The 19,657-nt window shown below is 35.2% G+C and overlaps 2 protein-coding genes across 10 annotated transcripts; one reads left to right on the top strand and one right to left on the bottom strand.

The window, feature by feature from the left end:
- The first annotated feature begins 110 nt into the window (after nt 1–110).
- Nucleotides 111–4,411, top strand: LOC133317876 (ABC transporter I family member 1). 9 transcript variants are annotated; one of them, XM_061519761.1, is made up of 5 exons: nt 116–140; nt 928–1,016; nt 2,176–2,193; nt 2,311–2,404; nt 3,340–4,411. In XM_061519761.1, exon 5 carries the CDS (start codon nt 3,470–3,472, stop codon nt 4,157–4,159), a length of 690 nt encoding a protein of 229 aa, XP_061375745.1. In that variant the 5' UTR covers nt 116–140; nt 928–1,016; nt 2,176–2,193; nt 2,311–2,404; nt 3,340–3,469; the 3' UTR covers nt 4,160–4,411. The 9 variants fall into 9 exon arrangements, with proteins under 9 accessions (XP_061375744.1, XP_061375750.1, XP_061375746.1 ...); XM_061519765.1 differs by having other exon boundaries at nt 117–140; nt 949–1,034; XM_061519760.1 differs by lacking the exon at nt 2,176–2,193 and having other exon boundaries at nt 111–140; nt 928–1,034.
- Nucleotides 4,412–12,589: 8,178 nt separating this feature from the next.
- LOC133317898 (glycerophosphodiester phosphodiesterase GDPDL7-like) lies at nt 12,590–15,905 on the bottom strand. Its single transcript, XM_061519799.1, has 9 exons — nt 15,788–15,905; nt 15,419–15,700; nt 14,929–15,047; nt 14,292–14,787; nt 14,165–14,200; nt 13,783–14,064; nt 13,559–13,695; nt 12,996–13,479; nt 12,590–12,893 (listed from the first exon to the last, which is right to left on the bottom strand). Exons 1-9 carry the CDS (start codon nt 15,903–15,905, stop codon nt 12,607–12,609), a joined length of 2,241 nt encoding a protein of 746 aa, XP_061375783.1. The 3' UTR covers nt 12,590–12,606.
- Between the last annotated feature and the right edge of the window lie 3,752 nt (nt 15,906–19,657).

The raw sequence follows: 19,657 nt of genomic DNA, 5'->3' as shown, positions 1-19,657 counted from the left end.
TTAGGGCCTCAATCCTCAATGGGCCGGGACTAGCCCGCTAGCCCAATTGATCACACGCAGCGTTTTAGTGGGGTCTTACTGTTTTCACAGTCTCTCTCTCATTGCGTCTGCAGTAGACGAAGGCAGCTTGTAAACCACTGGTTAGTTCTTTTTTTCTGCTGCTAGAATTTGATGTTATCTCATTTTTTATAATAAGATTGATTTTTTATTGTTATGCTTTTGTGGTTTCGTAGCAACGTACCCGGTTTCGATTTGAATTGAAATGGAACAATTACTGTTGTTTTTTTAGTTACCATGTCGATTTTAATCTTAAAAGATTGAAATTCTGTTACTGCGAAGCCTCTGAACTATAATTTATTTCATTATGGTTGTGATGAAATTAGTAATAAAGTGAAGATAGTATGTTATCATGACTATCATCCTCTTTGGATTTAGAGTTGTCTTGGATGACTTCTTGAATGTATGAAAATGGTTATTGATAGTGAATATACCAATTCATGAATGAATGTTCCTTTGGGCAACAATGTTAAGCAAACGAATTATTATGAATGTATGCAAAGCTGTCCACGATGTTCTAAGTTGAATTTTTATGCGAAGAGACGTGGGACAACAATGAGATTATATGAATCCAAGGATGTAGAATTCCCTTGGAAGTTTATGTAATCCTTGGCCAGGTGAATGGATAAGATTTTCACCTCTTAGGAGACGTCCTACGGTGAGCAAAGAGAGCTTATGGAGTTGCCTACGGATATGATTCGATCCTCTTAGGAGTCATACTACTTTGAGCTATGCTCATGGAGGCACCCCTATGGATAAGGATATGTTTATGAGATTAGAATGATTAAATGTTTTATGCTATTGAATTTACTTTGTTTTATAATCATTTGTACAAGCATGTTATGGCTGTTTGACTAATATCTGTTGCAGGAAAATATGGAACTTAATAAGGGACTAAGTTTTAAAAGGTCCTTGGTTTATTGAGAGTCTCTCTCTCCCCTTTGGGGCTGCTCATGCAGGTACTAAAGAAGATCAAGGTCAGACAATTATTGATGTTATTGAAAAAGAATGATGGCCTGGAAGTCTTAGTGTTTCTGCCCAAGTTGAATTTTAATATTTTGTTTGACTTTTTGGGGTGTATGTAATGAAATGCTGTAAATGTGGCTGTCCTAGTGGGCTTCGTTGGTTTTGAAAGACTTATGTACCCAACCTTTGATGTTGTGGTCTAGGTGTCCATTTAGTAATTGGAAAAGTTTAAATTGTGATGTATATGACATACCATGATGCTGTCCTATTTGAAGTATAAATGTTCCTTTATATTGAAGAATGATCACACTTATAAATTGGATTGGTTTCTGCCATAATAAGTAAAGAGATAGGTTGTAGACTAAGAAAAATTAACAAGTTGGGAATCCATTGTGATGGATGTAATGGAATGGAATGAGGTTCCTTCCTTTTGAATGTCGTAGAATTCCTCTAGAGACAAAAAATGTCTCTAAGAGATGGATGAACCTAACCCTCTAACCACAATAAAACTCCCTAATCCAACCAAATGGATTAAATGCCGTAGGGCACATACACCTTTGTGCTCTTCATTGCCATAGGTTCTTTCCTTTTCCCCAAGAGCAGGGTATTGTACATTCTATTCTGGAGTGTAAAGAGGTTTTTTATGGAAACTTCAACTTTCTAAAAAGTCAGCCTCAACGGTTGGTCCTTAGTTAATTTCAACTTGACTCTACCTTTTGGGTTGATGACAAATTTGCTAATCTTAAATCTTGCTTGAACCAGTGAATAGGTATCATCTTCTTACACTATATTGTGACTGCCGAATACTTATACATATGAGTCTCTCTTCTTGTAAACCAAGGTTTATTCCATCTGTGTATGTTTATATACATTTTTTTTTACCTTGTTTTATGTTCACTGTTTGATTTACGTTAAGAAGTAATGAACCGGGTTGACACGGGACATTACAGAGAGCAAGTGGAGTCTATTGATGCTTAACCTTCTTCCGAATTGCATTAAAAAAGCAGTGACGTGGCATGTAAATGCTATTGTAGGAGTATTTATATTGTGAATAGGAACCACTCTGTTATCTGGATTCTTCACTGGTTTATTATTGATTTTATTGTTCCATATTGTTTCTGTTTTATAATTTTGTGCCATCTCCTGTTACAGGACTGAGGGTGCTCTGAAGTATGGCTGGTTTTTCTTGTTTTACATGTCAAGTTTTATATATTTTCTCACTGTAGTAACTTATTATGCACTAATATTGTGAAGTTCTTATCTCGTTTTTCCCATTTCTCCTAGCAGGTGCATATTGTCTTTTGTGTTTTCGCTGCAGTTGCTCCGCCAATTATCTTCAAACGAAAATCTCTTGCATGAGTGTCCTAATCTTACATTCATTGTATGTATTTTGCAAACTGATATTCTTCCGTAATTTCTCTTTTACTGATTCGATTTCTTGTGCTTTCTTTGTGATCACTCAAAGGAAAATCTCCTGCTTCCTTGTTTTACTGTTGATTTTATATTTGCAGCAAGTATATATGTACCTGTGCCAATTTATGCTTCGATTGAAATTGTCCCAATGCTGTTATGTGTAAAAAAATGATGCTGTCATGTTATAGTCACACTTTACTTTTTATTTTTATTTTTTTGTAAAAGAAAAGCAGATCTATTTTGGTCATTGAACTTTTGCTGTGAGTGATCAGATAAATGAGGATCCAACAGCTAGTTTGCTCTGGAGCATGACTTTTGTGTGCAACTATTGGTTGTTCTAATAACAACATTCATTTTCATATCCCATTTCTTTATTTATTATTTTATCTGGCCTTTAGTGGCTTGTTAGCTAATACCGTTGCTTGCAAATGACTGCTTATAAGATTGCTGTAGACTATAGTGCTTATATTGCAATCCCATTTCATGCAGCTTCCTTCCGATAGAAATTTTGGCTGCTCACACTGTTTAAGAAGGAAGTTAAAAAAAATCCTTGTTTTCAAAATATTTGAAAAATAGTGGGCTAGCCCTAACCGAGATGGTGTTGAGGGCTTTTTGGCCCTAACCCATGTGAATTAGAGCTGAGTGGGATGGGGTGACCCATATTGACGGCTAGAGTTGAGATGTTGGTTTAGTGTTCAAACGGTTTTATCATGGTATTCCTACTCGAAGTTTACCGTTTATTTGGGACTGATAGGAAAATGTTTGAACAGCAGAAGTAATTTACATGTTCTGCTTATATGTGGTGTTTTTATGTACTTATATATCTAGATTGAGTCACTTCAGAAAACCATAGAAAAAGTTCTCTTACTATGTCTTTTTGTTTTTTTATAATCTATTTTGCAGTAAACTTGTGCTGGAGATGCTCTGTGACTTATGCTAATTGCATCATCAACGGAAATCAAAGGATCAGAAAGCATTAATCTAAATTTGCACATCTTGGCAGTAGTTTTCACTTTTTCAGTAGTTAAACTTGATGTCTTTTAGAAAAACCCCATTCCCTCGTCTCCTCCTTAACGATGTCGCTTGCATGAGAAATGCCCAGCAAGTTTTGCGTCATGTGAATGTCTCTCTTCATGATGGAGCGGCGTTGATGCTAACAGGTGCAAATGGCTCAGGGAAGACAACTTTCCTGCGCATGTTAGCTGGGTTTTCTCGTCCTTCTGCTGGTGAAATCCTTTGGAATGGCCATGACATTCAAAAATCTGGAATCTTCCATCAGTATAAGCTTCAGCTTAACTGGCTCTCCTTCAATGATGCCATTACAGATAGGTTTACAGTTCTTGACAATGTTCAGTGGTTTGAAGTTCTCGAAGGAAAGCAAGGGAAGGCTATGCCTGCCCTTGAGTTAATGGGATTGGGAAGATTGGCCAAGGAAAAGCCAAGGATGCTGTCTATGGGCCAGCGGAAAAGACTGCAACTTGCCAGATTGCTGGCAATGGATCGCCCCATATGGTTGCTGGATGAGCCTTCAGTTGCATTGGACGATGAAGGTGTAAAGTTACTTGAGTATATAATCGCAGAGCATAGGAAACAGGGAGGAATTGTGATTGTGGCGACTCATTTACCCATTCAGATTGAAGATTCCATGGTCTTGAGGCTGCCACCAAGGTTTCCAAGGAGGATGACTTTTGTGGATATGCTTGACCGGGCAGACATTTGTTAAGTTTCCTGTTTTCATTCACGTTCTCATCGAAACAGGTTTAAGTTCTGGAATCACTTATGCGCAGTCAGTGTCATTTTTGACAATTCAGTCAGTAGTATTCACTGTTGAGTTGTCTTTGTATTACAGTCGTACATGCTTGTAGACTTGCATTTTGATGCTTCTGTTCATGTAACTTCCATGAAACATTTTAAGGGCCCTGAGAATCATATTTTGTGGGCGGCATTCAGGCTTCAGCTAAGAATAAGATAAGATTGTTATTCTACTTCTCAACTACTTTCATTTTATGACTTAGATTTGGATAATTTCTGATTGGTACTGCGGGAATTCACAAAAGCTTAATACTTTTTTTTTTTGGATGCCTTAATATTGCTTGCACGTCAAGTATAAAGAATATACAATATTGTAGTCAATAACACGAAAATCGTGCCAGGATGACTGTAGCTCGGTTAATATTTGCTGTGACTGTTTTGCATTTAGTTCAGGTACCGTTGATAGTCTGTTGGCACAAAGGCATTCTTAAACTATTCCATATTTCCATTGTCTAATTTAATGCCCTTTAGTTGTTTTAACCTAGCCTCTTATTATGTTTAGCTATTTTAACATGTCAAAGAAGTATATATATGACATGAGACAGTTTTCTAAATAATTTTTTTTAAAAGTCTAGCCTGTTTTATTTTACTATTTGTAACAGGTTAAATCTGACTTAATATAAGTTAAGCTATAGGCCCTTGTAGACCGATCTAACCTATTTAGACCCCTAATTAGAGGAAAAGTTAAGGATAACAATATTTGAATTAATTTCAAACATTAGTATCCAAATCAGTTTCATATATTTTGAATCAATTTCAAATATTTATATTTAGGGATAGGATATTGTGACATCCAAGTTATGTTACACCCATATGACACCCAGTCAATCTCACCGTTAGATCGCTTATGTTGATCCAACGGTTATATTTATTTCCATCTTTGTATGGTCATGATTTCCCAAATTTAATATTTTATATTTATTTCTACCTTTGTATGGTTATGATTTCTCATATTTAATGCTTTCACTTTAAATTTAGGAAATCATGGCCATACAAAGATGAAAATAAATATAACCGTTGGATCAACATAAGCGGTCTAACGGTGAGATTGACTAGGTGTCATATGGGTGTAACATAACTTGGGTGTCACAATATTGTATCACTTATATTTATTATGTTTCTATCCATTTGTAGATTTCATGCCTTATATACGCGTCTATAATAATCACGTAAAGTTTTTATTCAACATGATCTTATATTCAAAATAAACAAATATAACCGTCCCCTTCTTATAATACTATATCTTCGTTCGTATAAAAAATAAATAAGACAAAATTACAAGATGCAAAGCTAGCCATATTTATCATTCTAAGACAGTAGTTCTATGATTTATGATACTATGCTGGCAAACCTATTTTTCCTTTTACTAGAGAGGATCTAGATCTTGTACATACTATTTTTTCCTCTAAGCAAAATGAGCAAAATACATTCAGTCGTGCCATGTTGCCAGCCACACAAGAGAAAGAGGGAGAAGAAATGAGAGTGATATTATTCATTATAGAAAATGATATATATACCGTAAATGAGAAAAATATATGGAAAAAGTGTGTATTATTTTAAAGGACGTAAAGTTGTGTCATTTTAAGTGAGAGAAATAGATAGATAAAAGAGGAGATCAACGTGGACTAAAAAATATAAAGGCGTGGGTCTCATCTCTTTGTTAGATTAAAAGAATATAAATTATGTGAAGGATAAACACTTTCCTAAAATATATAGTCCTTGTATTTGGGGTAGCATAACTGGATAACATCAAATAACCAGAAAAAGGTAAAATGGCAATCCTAATAATATCTTAGACATATATAGTTCATAACAAAAACATAAAAATAAAAGCTTTGAAAATTGCATTTGCATCTACATATAGCGATAATTATCTGCATAACTGGTGTAGCGGACCATGGGATTATACATTGGCAAGCTCGAACCATGGCCATAGTAACCACCATACCCAGGCATTGGTCTTCCATACATTGATGATCTTGAATATGGGTACCTCATTGGTGGACGATAACCAAACTGTGGATATGGTTGGTACCCTGGCATAGGTGGACGACAATGATATCCTGAGAATGGTTGGTACCCTGGCATTGGTGGAGGATAATTATGATATCCAGAGAATGGTTGTTGATAACTTGGCATTGGCATTGGCATTGGCATTGGTGGACGATGAGAACCTCCAAAACCGAAAGGAAGTTTCCGACCACCATTCTTTATCTTGCTCCTTTGAACATGTCCCGCCATATAATCATCAATATCAGAGTCACTATCCTCATCATATTTGGTGGAATGAGAACCAGCTTTGCTTTGCCTTGGTGGTTCGTTATCATAGGACAAAAGTTGTGCCTTTATGCCATTCTGCTGAAGATACCCGATCAGGTCCATGGGATTTGCATCACCTAAAATTTTTAACTTCCCTTCCTTTTGATCATCGATGAAAACATTTTGCACTCCTTTTTTTTTTTTTTTTAAAAAAATTTCATTTTGATAAAATAAACAAAGTTTTAGAAAGACTAAACTGTCAGGAAATAACCACTACAAAAAAAAAATATGATAAGATTTGCTAAAAAATATTGGACACCAATTAAGCATACCCCTTAGTCGTTGCAACATATTCTTCACATCAGCGAGACAAGTCCTTGAGCATCCCAAATCAACTTTCAAAGTAGAAATCTGATTGTATATATAAACATGATGATTAAATGAATGAAAATAATAAAGAAGAAATAGATGAACGAAACTCGAAGGTGATAAAGCATGCTTACCGGACATTCAAAATTGCAATCCATTAGTGTAAACCTTTACACAAAGACTTCTTGCCTGTGGCAATGGGATAGTCTATAAACAATGAGATTCGTTTATGGAGAAAAAAGAAACAGCAGAGCCACCTAATATAACAGAGAGGCAAATCGGAGATAGTCACAAATATTAGATACACATTGAAAATTAATAATTACGATAATCAATTCAAATTGATAAAACATTAAAATTGATTTGATTTAATCCTTAAAATTAAAAGATTTGATATCTATTTATAAATGGATTTGATATTTTTCTTAAAATTAAAAGGTTATGATTCATATTGAACCTAAAATTATGCACCAATCTTGCATAAAAAATTGTAATAAACAAATTTTGTTGTGATGAATCATAATAAATTGGGCGCTCATGCTAATATAAAAGTCAAACTGAGAGATTCTTGGCTCGTCATAATATATAATATATAATTCAATTGATTTGATTGGATTGAATTTCAAAAAATGTCACCACTGATCTAGCACATAAATGAGATGATATGTGTAATATTTATTCAAATATTTTTGTACGTGAAATTATCTTGAGTTTTGTCATGAATAATTTTTTTTGGAAGATATCGTTATTGTATTTTTTGTGATTTCATCAATGAATATTAATTAAAAAGGTTATTATTATTTTCTTATTCATTGTTCCAAAACGTTTTCTCTCCTCTCAGTCCTACTTGATTTGTTTATAGACAAATGAAATCATATCACATAACCTAATTATATTAAATAAAAAAAGATAATTCATTCCCAATTTAATAGACATAATATAAAGCTTGTTCTAAAGTGACACACTCAAGAATATTTTCTTTCTTAATTTAGATCATTTACCATAAAATAGGAGATCAAAATCAAGGACAAACTTGGCCCTCAGGCCAGAGTCTGGACTCTGGAGCACGTCGCAGGTTTGTTTTAGTGTTGGTAAGCATGTAGCCCAAAAGCAAAAGCCCAAGTCCACATTTTACAATGACGAAAATATTCTTCATCCTTTGTACATTCACTTGTATTTTGAGATGGGCAGAATTGGAAAAAAACAAGTTAACTCGAGTATATAAATTAAAGTGATAAAATTTGCCAGAGCACGTTAGGGTTCTTAATGCGATGACTGATCCCACCCATCTTTGTGCAGCAGAGTCTGGGCTTCGCTGAAACCTAAACCATCAGAGAACTCTTATTGTGGCTGGCCCAATCTTAATGCGATGTTTGGTAGAGGCGTTTGGAGTGAGAGATGGGAAAAAGCTTTTTGATTCCATTAAATAGACTCTCCCTCTCTCATTCCAAATGTCATCTAACAAACCTAGTGTTAATTGATTCGATATGGTTTCATTTACTTTTGTTTCAACCCAAACAACCCTATTAATTATTCAACCCCTAAATTATGACTTATTTTCTTCTAAGGGTAACAAAACTAGAGTACTACGGAAATTTGTGTTTTTTTCTTCTTCTTTTAGCATGGTGATTTTGATTACTCAATTCTGATTTTATGCACAAATTAAATACTTTGGTGTTTGCATCTTTCGACTCTTTAATAATATTTGTCAGTCCTGTCTTTTTTTTTTTTTTTTTTTGATAACAACAGTCCTGTCTTTTAAACAAAGAAAAAGATGATATCGTATTATCTGTTCTTGCTTGCGTCGTAGTTCTGTTTAATATTTTGGACTAATTTGTGGTTTCTTTTTTCTTTTTCTTTTTTAATCTGTGGATTTTAAGGCATGAATTCTACCATCGATCTTGTTTCTTAACAACTTATTTGGTTTCCATACTAGAGTAACAAATTTCTGGTTTCCAATCCTGATCCTTGTCCATTTCCATTTTGCCATACCCATGGTGTTGAAAGTTTCTTCTCTTTGGAAACAATAAATAAATCGATCTTCTTTGAAATCTCTTTCAAAAAATAAATAGTTCTTTGATTTTTAAAATAAAAAATAAAAAATTCGATTGATAAGGATAACCATGAACTTTTTTTAAACTTTCCTACCAAACTCACTTTTTAACCATTTTCCTATCAATTACATTTTCCTAGTATTCAAAAAATTTCTCCTCAACCAAACGCCCCTTTAAATATAATTTTTTTTTTTGATTACATCCTTAAATATAATTTAAGCACTCCTAATTTTAGCGAATTGAGGATGGATCGGTCCGTTTTGGGCTTTTTGACCCTTATAACCCTTTATTATTAACTAATTACCGATTTGATCTTGATTATAAACTATTTCAAAAATTTAACCCCCTCAAAAAACATAACACCAATCTGCCCCTGTTTGACCGTTGACCACCAAGCCTACCCGGGTACACCCCTCTGTACCCGGGTATTTTTTGAAAATTTTTGTCTACCCGGGTAAGGAGGAGTGTACCCGGGTATTGTTCTTCGTACCTGAGAAATTGCTTAAATTATTTACCCGAGTAGGGAGGGGTGTACCCGGGTAAATCTTCGACCACCCATTTGGTACTTGCTATAACTGGGGCAACTTGTAGCTGATGGATATAAGAACAGATATGATTTATTTGATTTTACCACAAGTTAATTATATTTGCGGATGTGTAATTAATTGTTTCATAGTAATTTTTTTTTTCTCTTTTTTACAGCTAATGAGATAGATCAGTATTATCAAGTTAAGCATGCCTAACCAATTTGAAGAGCTTTTAGCTTTGAGAATGGATTTGGAATTTCCATACATCAACACTTTACTGCTCATCAAAGCGGTCCCTGTTCGTATCGATTATGATGGGGTCTACTTTTATAGTGTTAACTGAGAATTCCCTTTCTAAAATAATCATTGAAAAATATATTGTGTGCTTTACATACCCAAAAAAGTTGCAGAGGCGGAACATGTGATAGTGGGTGCTCCATATTCAAAGCTTGGAGAAGAAGAGTGCATGGGAGATCCAAAGAGTAATCATACCCGGGTGGTTGAAGATTTACCCGGGTACACCCCTCTCTACCCGGGTAAATAATTCAAGCAATTTCTCATGTGCGAAGAACAATACCCGGGTACACGCCTCCCTACCCGGGTAGACAAAATTTTTCAAAAAATACCCGAGTACAGAGGGGTGTACCCGGGTAGGCTTGGTGGTCAACGGTCAAACAGGGGCAGATTAGTGTTATGTTTTTTGAGAGGGTTAAATTTTTGAAATAGTTTATAATCAAGGTCAAATCGATAATTAATTAATAATAAAGGGTTATAAGAGTAAAAAAGCTGTCCGTTTTGCCATCCATACGTAACCCAGTGGCAAAAGCCCAAATCCCTATTGTATAATGACTAAAATACCCCTAAGAAACGGTTGCGTAGACTGTATATCTTTCAGTGATAGAATGTGAAAGAGAGCAGATTAGGGTTCGTGCATCCACACTCCCTCTCAGAATGAGTATGCTCATTGATGCTCACCAAGAACTCTGATCTCTCAATAATAATAATAATAATAATAATGAAAGAACGTTATCTGTTTCTGTATCTGTCTGTCTCTTTCTTTCTTTCCTTTTCTTTTCTTTGATTCTCTCTCTTTCTCTCTCTCTCATCCAAAGAGGCTGTGATGATGGTTCGGAGTGTGGAACGGATGGGTCGGTCGCCGTCAAGCAATGCTCGCCGGTGGCGGGGCAACTTAATCGGAGCTCTTCGTGGTTAAATTGACAGCTTTGTCATTTTCCCACGTTAGGGTTTTTGTATGTTTGGATTTTGTTGCAGCCATACATGGTGACTTTGCTTTTGGACGACAGATCCCATCTTTGTGCCAAATCTGAGCCTTCCCAAAACCAGAAAACTTTCTGTCGGTGGCTGGCGCTATCTTAATGCGGTGTTTGGTAGAGGAGTTTGGAGTCAGAGATGGAAAAGTGTTTTTCGATTTCATTCAATACACTCTTCCTCTATCACTCCAAAGATCATCTGACGAGCGTAGTGTTAATCGATTCTATCTGGTTTCATTTTGCTTTATTTCAACCCAAGAAACCCTAATTTTTTCAATACTATAACTATTAACTTCCTTTTTTTCAGGTGGCAACAAAAACAGAATAATATGGAAATTTATGGTTTCGTTTCTTTCGGCCTCACAAATCATGTTGGTTTCTCAATTCCAAGAGTATGGATGAATGCTTTGAGGCTTGCATCTTTTAACTCTTTAACAACGTTTGTATTTCCTGTTATTTTAACTAGGAACCAGATGTTGTCCTATTATTTGTTGTTGCATGCATCATTGTTCTGTTTTTATTATTTGACTAATTTTGTCGAAACTGACTTTAGAAAACCAGAAAAATGTTTTTTTTACTACAGGACAATCTTCTTTGTATTTTTATGGTAGTCTTGTTGCTTGAGATGCTCTGTGACTTACGCATTTTGCGACATCAACAACAATCCCCTAAGTGGTTGTATTGTAGTTTTCACTTTGCTGTTGTCAAACTTGTGATGTCTATTGGAAAATCCCCCACTTCTTCGTTTTCTCCTTAACAATGTCTCTTGCATGAGAAATAACTTGCAGATTGTGTGTCGTGCGAATAGCTCTATTCAAGATGTAGGGGTAGCACAAGCTCAAATGGGTTGGGAAAGACAATTTCCTGTGCATTTTAGCTGGATTTCCTCGCCCGTCTTCCATTGGTATAATGTTAAAATTAACTGGCTCTTCAGCAAGGATGCCATTACAGAGAAGTTTTTACGGTTCTTGACAATGTCTAATGGTTTGAAGTTCTTAAGAGGGAAAGCAAGGGAAGACTATGCTTGCACTTGAGTTGATGGGGCTAGGAAAAATGGCCCATAATTAGGCGAGGATGTCATCGATGGGACTGCAGAAAAGATTGCCCCTTGCCATTGCCCCCATATGGTTTGCTAGATGAGCTTTCGGTTGTATCAAGACTTACTCTAGTATATATCAGCACATAAGAAACGGAGGAACTGTGATTGTGGCTATTTATTTGCCCATTGAGATCGATGATTCCATGGTCTTGAGGCTGCCACCAAAGTTTCCGGGGAGGATGACTTCAGTGGATTGTTGATATGCTTGATCATATGGATATTAGTTGGATTCCTATTTTCATTCACATCGTTGTCAGGATAGGATTATGTTGTGAGACGTTTAGGTGCAATGTCATTTGTGATAATTAGGTAAGTATGCAGTGGTCTTTATATCATAGTTGTACTGGTCGTGCTTGGAGACTTGCAGTTTGTTTCATTATGCCCGTGTTATTGTATATTACAGAAACACTTATGAGCAACTGAGAATCTATTTTGAGATAACTATTCTACATCTCCGTTGTTTTTTTATTAATGGTTCAATTGTAGCAGAACCCGAATTTCTTATTTGTCTTACAAATTTTCACATTGTGTTACCGGACTTGGGGGGGAATGCAGAAACTTACAATCTTTAAAACTTAGTATGACTTAGGCGTTACAAATAAATGATCTTCCTGCATCCATAAGAATTTCTCATAATCCAAACTCGAAAGCAGCGGCAAAGGGGTTTTGCCTAATCGACTATTTATGTTTTTCCCAACAAATTTTTGGACATAAGTAATATAAGATATTGGAGGAAAATTGATGATCTTGAGGTTCATGCCAAGCTAATCACGTTAGTATCAAGCAGATAGGATAGCAAGCACCAATATTGCCACTAAGGAGAGACCAGCGTTGGCAACATTTGCCCTGGCACCTAAAGAGTGTGCAGGTGCAGGTGCTGCAGCGGGCTGAGCCTTAGTCTGATTAATAACTGGAGGAAGAGGTGGGTCAACAACGTCTGCTGCCTCAAGGGGTGGAAGTGGCGCCTCTGCTGGTGGCTGTAATTCAGCAGGAACAGTACTCAATAGGTCACCAGGCTTGGCTGGTAAGATGGCAGGCACGTGGTTGGGATCGCTACACGGGCTTCCTGCAAATTATAAAAAGGTAAATGATGTTTGAAATTTTGCTCATGAAAAATAATGTTTTACTGATACCATGAGAGTGGCTTGGACCAACTGGAATTACTTACTCATATATCTACTTGCAGTGGCTGGAAAATCGGTCACTACTCCATCAACCTGAGCAGCTTGGACGTAAGTAGCAATCTCAACATTAGGATCTGCCCAATAGTCGAATGCCAGGGACGCATATTCATTTCTGAGAGTGTGGACGAATACTGTGAGGTTTGAATCTTTGAACTCTTTAACAACATTTGTTATTCCTGCTAACAAGGAATCAGTTACTTCAACAACAGAGGCTTTCGGAAGATTCACTGCTTCTGCGTACTTCCTAATTTCTTCTACTGTTTGTCTTGGTGCATCGCCTATTTTATCATTAATTAACATCACCCTTTTGTAAGATGGGATATCTTTAAACTTGGACAGGACCGAACTGTCATCTGATTGGATTAGGACTTGTTGTGTGGTTTGCTTGTCTAAGGTGGCATTGCTCAATGCAGTGCTGACAACAGCTACAATGTCAAGACCCTTTTTTGATGCAAGATAGGCAGCATTCTGAGGCAAGTAAAGAGAGTTAGCAGTAATAAGAATTTTTCAAATAGAAGCATTATAGGGAGTTGGGGATGTTGCTCACATGTATGTTGACCAAAATGCCATTAACCGCCTTAGCCTTGGCCAATTCTAAAAATTCAGGGAGGGTAACAAATTTGCCGCTGTTCTTGTTTGCTGGGTTTCTTTGAAAGTCGTTGCCTAGAGGGCTAGCAGCTTGAGCTGAAAAAGAAATTTATAATTTAAGTTCATTGTTGAAATCTTAAAGGTTTGTATCTGTAACTATTGAATTTCTATAGAAGAATTTACGTTTTAATGTTTGAATCTCGCTCCACGTAAGGTCAAAGGAGAAAATTCCACTTTTCTGTTGAAGCTCTGGGACATTGGAACTTCTAGACATGAACTTAGTCATTGCGGTGGAATCTCCTATTAGGTCTGCGGTATTTGAGCAGAAGGCAATTCCATCTTTTGTCATTTGAACTGAGCAATCTATAATATCAGCACCATCATCTATTGCTTGCATATATGCAAGATCAGTGCTGCCTGGATAAACACCGCTTGCTCCATTGTTGCTTATGATCAAAGTTTGTCCTGCAAAAGCAAATGTATGTGGTTATAGTTTTGTCATAGATTTGTTTTTCATTTATCTATATGGTTATGTTCGAGAACATTTCCAAGATTAGTATTATACCTTTTTTTGGCAAGGTATTGTTGTGTGCAAAGCAAGCTGTAAAGCAATAAAATTGTGAGAAAGGTTGGAGAAAGAGTTTGCTATTTCAAAAAAGATCGAATTGAAGGTTGAAGATTTGTCATCTCACCGATGGCGTTTGATGCTGTTACTGGGAAATCAGTGACAACACCATCAACAGAATCTCCTTTGTCAATAAACTGAAGGTATTCAGCAGTAGGATCATAGTTATAACTATAACTTGAAAAGAAATCATTAGCAAAACCAGAAGCATATACTTCTAGTCCTAATTTATGGGCATCAGCTACAAGTGTTGATGGAAGCCCTAGATATTTGTCGGGTTTAACTGGCCATATGTATTCCTTCGGGACCATTATGCCCGATGCAAATGACTTGATTGTCGCAAGATCCTTCACAATAGTGCCGTATGGCTGCATTGTTGTTGGTTCAACATCTAATGTGTTAAGAAGTTGAAAGATGACCTTAGTTGCATTGTTTAATTTCCCACTTATACTCTTCAAGAAACCAATATCTGCAGATGAAACAAACTCTATTTGATATAGTCTCAATATTTCTAGAACGTTCTCTGCCACATTTAATCCGTTTTGCGTGTAGAGTGCTGCATTCTGCATCAAAACACTCAATTAATATACAACAAAACCATACAAAAAGAGAAAAATTAAAGAATGCGGTATGGTGCTTAAGGATTTTCAATTTTGTCAGCAGATCCTGTTATTCATATGAAGAGATAAAGGGAGAGAAATAACCTGAACATTCAACCAAAACCTTGGTGCGGGTGCAGATTTATCACTTAGTAGAGCGTCAACATTAAGTACTGGGGAAACGCCATCGTAAAAATTGGGTCGAGAAAATATGGCCTGAGTCACTGTGAAACAGGTAGTAAAGAGCAAACCTTCAGTTCCAAAGGTTCAAATTGGTATCCATCCCATCCTATTGCCCATAAATTCTTGCGTTTATGTGTTTTATTTGTAAGCCTAACGAGTACTAAAGATTTGTAGTTCATCAGCTGTAATCAGTTATCTAAGAAACGTGAATTATAGCCTAACAGTAATTTTTCTATTATTTTGTCACTCAGATTGGCTTCTATTTTATTCTATAATATCTATATTCGTTGTATTATTTTTTGTTATTCAGAACAAAGTAGCTCGGCTCATAGACATAGCTGTTAAACTTTTTATGGCAAGGTTTCCTAAGCATAAATGCAGTGAAGAAAATGTAGATTGATTTAAGACTCACTTGATACATTCTGGCTAATCTGATCACCAGTGTAGTCCACAGAAAAGTGTCCTTCCACATTCCTCCCATTGATATTGTAGGTTTTCTGCTTAGGATCGAACAATGCTATAGTTGTTTCATTGTCAAGAGTAGTTCCCGTCACACAAAAAGCACCTGCATCTTTTGTCAACTGAAGATTGCATAAGAAAATGCTTATGTCTTGTGATAGCCCAATTGCTTCGGGAGTGCCTTCTGGGAAGAGGCCACTAAAACCCCCACGGGCTATTACAAGAGGCTCATTGCCTGCAGGGGAGATAAAAGAATCACAACATTGAACATTGCCAGAAGATGTAAGCAAGTTAGAGAAACAAAATTCCTACGATTACCAACCACTTAATGTTGACCATTTCTGGACAGGGACAGTAGCTGTAGGGTGATTTGGAAGTGCAGGTTTTTGTGCTACTGTTGTATGAATCAACAAGGAAATCAGAAACAAGCTTCTGATCATTTTATTCTTTTCCTGTCACAATTCAAACTCAATGTCAATCAAAACAAGTGATTAGAATTTTACAAAGAACAGTAATTCATATTAGAAAACACAAGGCCTTAATTAATTAGGAGATGCTCCACCGTTTGGCCTTTAAACGTTCATTTTGCATTAAAATTCCCATGGTTTTCAAAGACTTTCTCCTCTTTATTAAACCTCATATACAAAATCACCTCTCCGTTAATCAAAAGAATAAGAGTCCATGATGATAACGTAGTTTCAACTTAATTGATGCAAATACCACACAGGAAACTGAAAAGAAAAAGTTTATCAAACATCACATGCATACCCAAACTTTCATGCTCATCTCTTGATCTATTGGATGGATGAAACAGGCATTCCCTGTCAGACGGATTTTCTGGGAAAACCCTCGAGGGAATGTGATGGGAAAAGGATGAAAAACGGTGACTAAGATTGACTCATGAATAAGAGATTTTGTGTCTATTTATTTCCACGCATATTCCCGAAAAAATAGCTGGTCAGGATTTCCCTTCATAGTACAACCAATAACAACGTTATTTTTAGAATCTAAATTTCATTATTTGCTGATTTTGGTTACTATTTTCTTTTGTTTGTTATACAAAACAAACATTTTACAGTTGAGCCTGTATTTTAATCGCGGAATGCATACCAGACTTGCGACATGGCTTCGTTTGGAGAGCGTTGAAGAACTCTACGGTTCTGTTTTAATACAGCTCTTTATTACATGCATTTGACTTGTCAATTGAGTTTTTTTTTTTTATATTAACTTTTAATTTTATTTATTTATATTTTTTAATAAAACATTAACTGATCCTAAACATATTTGAAATATCGAAAGAAATATTAACGAGTTAAGAGCGGACAGATCGGTGGTTATAATTTTTATAGTGATGTACAGTGTCATATAAGCAATATAACAAAATATAAAAAAATAAAACACAAAACTTAAAGAAAGTTGTTTACATGGTTGTAGTATATTTTTGGGAAAAGTGTGTGTCATCTTAAAGGATGTAAAGTTGTGTCATTTTAAAAGAGAGAAAGAGATAGATAAAGAAGGAGAGAGAGTTGACAAAAAAAAAATAAAGGTGTGGGTCACACTTCTTTGTGAGAGTGAAAGGATATAAGTTGTGTCATTTAAAAGGATAAATATTTTCCCCTATATTTTTATACTTTAACTATAAAAACTTGAATACATTTTTTTTATTAGAGATCAGCATTACAAGGACTTAAAAGAATTTTATACGAAGAAAATCATAACCCTTACTACTTATCATTATTAATTTAATAATTTTTATTTACTAAATAATTGAGAAAAGATCAATGTTTAAACATCTCTTGAGGGAGACATGTTTGGTTTACACTAAAATATAATGTTAACTTGCTGTTGGTAGATGAATATCAAAAAAGTTTTGGTGATTCATGGAGAAATATTGAGTCTGCCAGTACCCAACCATGACCCTAATTGAATGAAGCTTTGACAAAATTGCTGCCACTTAAATACCTCTTCATTATATCACCTTCACCTACAAACATTCTGTGTCGTAATAATGAAGTATCGCTTTCTATTTGCTTTTTCACATAATCAATTTTGACCAATCCTCCTCTTTAATTTCCTGTTTCGGTCAAATCTTCAGGACCCTGCAGAGGCTGACAAGTTGAGAAATTTTTTTTTATCCGAAAATTTCGATTTTCAAAAATATAATTTTTATATTTAGTTTACAATAATATTCAAAAATTAAAAATTTAGAAAAATTCAGTTTCTCGAAAATCTTACAAAATGACACGTACCAAACGTCGTGTAAGTGTTTTTTGAAGTATTCCACCATAATATTTTTTATCAAACATATTATCGGACTAATACAATAAGAGGTGTATTATGTGGTTACATATATAATCATGTACTTGAAACATGTGCGTATTATGTGGTAGATAGACCCAACGTTCATCTAATACTAATGTGATCAGATTGGACTGACGTGATCAGACTAGATGAATTGAAAGGCGCACCTGATACTAATCTGTCTACATGCGCACTTGGTACTAACATATATAGACATATGTTGTTAATTAAGCAATAGACATATGTGTCTCTCACATTTTTGTCATTACATTAAATATGCATGTGTCAAGTACATGACTATATGCATGGCCACTTGATTTGTGTCTTCCTGCATTAGTCTGATAATATGTTAGTCAAAGAACTAAGCTGATAGAATATTTTAAAAAAGCCTGAAAAATGGTGTGTCGCAAAAATGATTCATGTAAATTCATTTCGGTGCTTCTTTTAAAAATATGTGTATTGCATTAGTATTTTTATTAAATTATAAACTGAAAAATGAAAGTTATAAGTTAAGTGACAAAAGTCTCATGAATTAGCAATTTTTGCAAGTTTAAAATAGTCCGTAACAAAGTCTGTAATTTCTAGAAAAATTGTAAAATATACCGTTTTTGAAAGAAAAATCAAAGGACCTATGAAGCAAATAGCATAACTTTATATTTTTAAGATGGATTCCGTTCATCTATTGTCTTCTAAATTTGTATTTTTTTTTTTTTGTCGTTATCCAGTCTTAAACTTAACTATAATATTTTCGTACTATTCTAGGTGCAATTTTTGTTTTGAGACTTTGGCATTAGTTTCGGAATAGCTTTAGATGATGATAACAATTTGCAAGATTAACTCTACTATTTTCGTGGATATTTTTTCAGTGAAATTGTGATATCCTACATTTTAAAAGGACATCTTTTTGGTGCTTCATTCAGTGGGTCATTAGTCAAATAAATGCTATTATAATAGGAAGATTAACTATCTAATTAGTGTCATGTTGGGTAATTAGTGTCCCTTTTTCAAACTTATGTTTGGTTTTTTATGTATTCACTTAGTCATGTTCAATTTTTTAGTCAATTGTATGCACTTTTCTCAGTCCCTTTGACACTCTCAGAGCTTATTTAGGATTTAGGTATAATTTACTGATATACACATAGATTTCTAGGAACTATGGGGCACACACATGATGAAATATTTCTCCTTATTTTCTCTTACTCAACTTTTAATGACTTTCTGTTTTGTAAGCAGCATAATGCTATATATTGATACTTGATAGTGTGCTCGCACGAGGAGAAACTGGACCATTTAGTTGAGAATAGTTCTGATCTAAGGGCAGCATCGCAAGTATATTAAGAAAGCTCATTGTTCTACAACCATGCATTCGATACTAGCACATGAATGCATGCAATCATGCATAATTGCATATGGGTGGCTCTTTCTTCTTTCAGTAATTAAACCATTGGTTTATGGCCATATGGTTATTATTAGCCTTTGAGTTTCTTATTATACGAGGTAGAAAGGCTGATATGTGAGGAGATGTTGGTGTGTGAAAGATAAAGCATCTCTTGAAGCGTGCACAAGATTATCTTGTTAATAGGTTAAAAATGATTTGAGAAATGGAATGCTGTTTTTTGGTAAAACGTTGACGGCAAAGAACGAATCTAGTAAAGTTTTCTTGTTAAGAGGAGAGAAAGTTGAAGAGGTTCTTTATTTATTTATTTTGGGACACGTTCTCAAGCAGATCTCATTCATACTTGGACGAGGGAATTCAGTTCACAGTTGGATTCCTTTTACCGAGCACTCTTTCTTCTTTTAAGAAAAGAAAATCAGATTATTCTACCATTAAATTTGCTCTATTTTTTTTAGTCCAAATTCAGCAAAGGCACTTGTTTTTTCTCAAGTTATC

The sequence above is a fragment of the Gastrolobium bilobum genome, unplaced genomic scaffold, assembly GCF_033153095.1.
Source record: "Gastrolobium bilobum isolate Gb01-03AN ecotype WA unplaced genomic scaffold, APGP_CSIRO_Gbil_v1 utg3966, whole genome shotgun sequence".
Lineage (NCBI taxonomy): Eukaryota > Viridiplantae > Streptophyta > Magnoliopsida > Fabales > Fabaceae > Gastrolobium > Gastrolobium bilobum.
The sequence above is the reverse complement of the archived record's forward strand: the minus strand, read 5'-3'. Positions and strand labels throughout refer to the sequence as shown.

Excerpts from the sequence above, each read along its gene's own strand:
- LOC133317876 (XM_061519766.1), top strand. The coding sequence starts at position 3,470 with ATGTCTTTTAGAAAAACCCCATTCCCTCGTCTCCTCCTTAACGATGTC.
- LOC133317898 (XM_061519799.1), bottom strand. The coding sequence starts at position 15,905 with ATGATCAGAAGCTTGTTTCTGATTTCCTTGTTGATTCATACAACAGTA. Across the intron at positions 15,048-15,418 it reads GATTAGCCAGAATGTATCAA|TGACTCAGGCCATATTTTCT; the intron begins GTGAGTCTTAAA and ends CCTGTTTCACAG. Across the intron at positions 14,788-14,928 it reads GGTTTTGGTTGAATGTTCAG|AATGCAGCACTCTACACGCA; the intron begins GTTATTTCTCTC and ends GTTTTGATGCAG.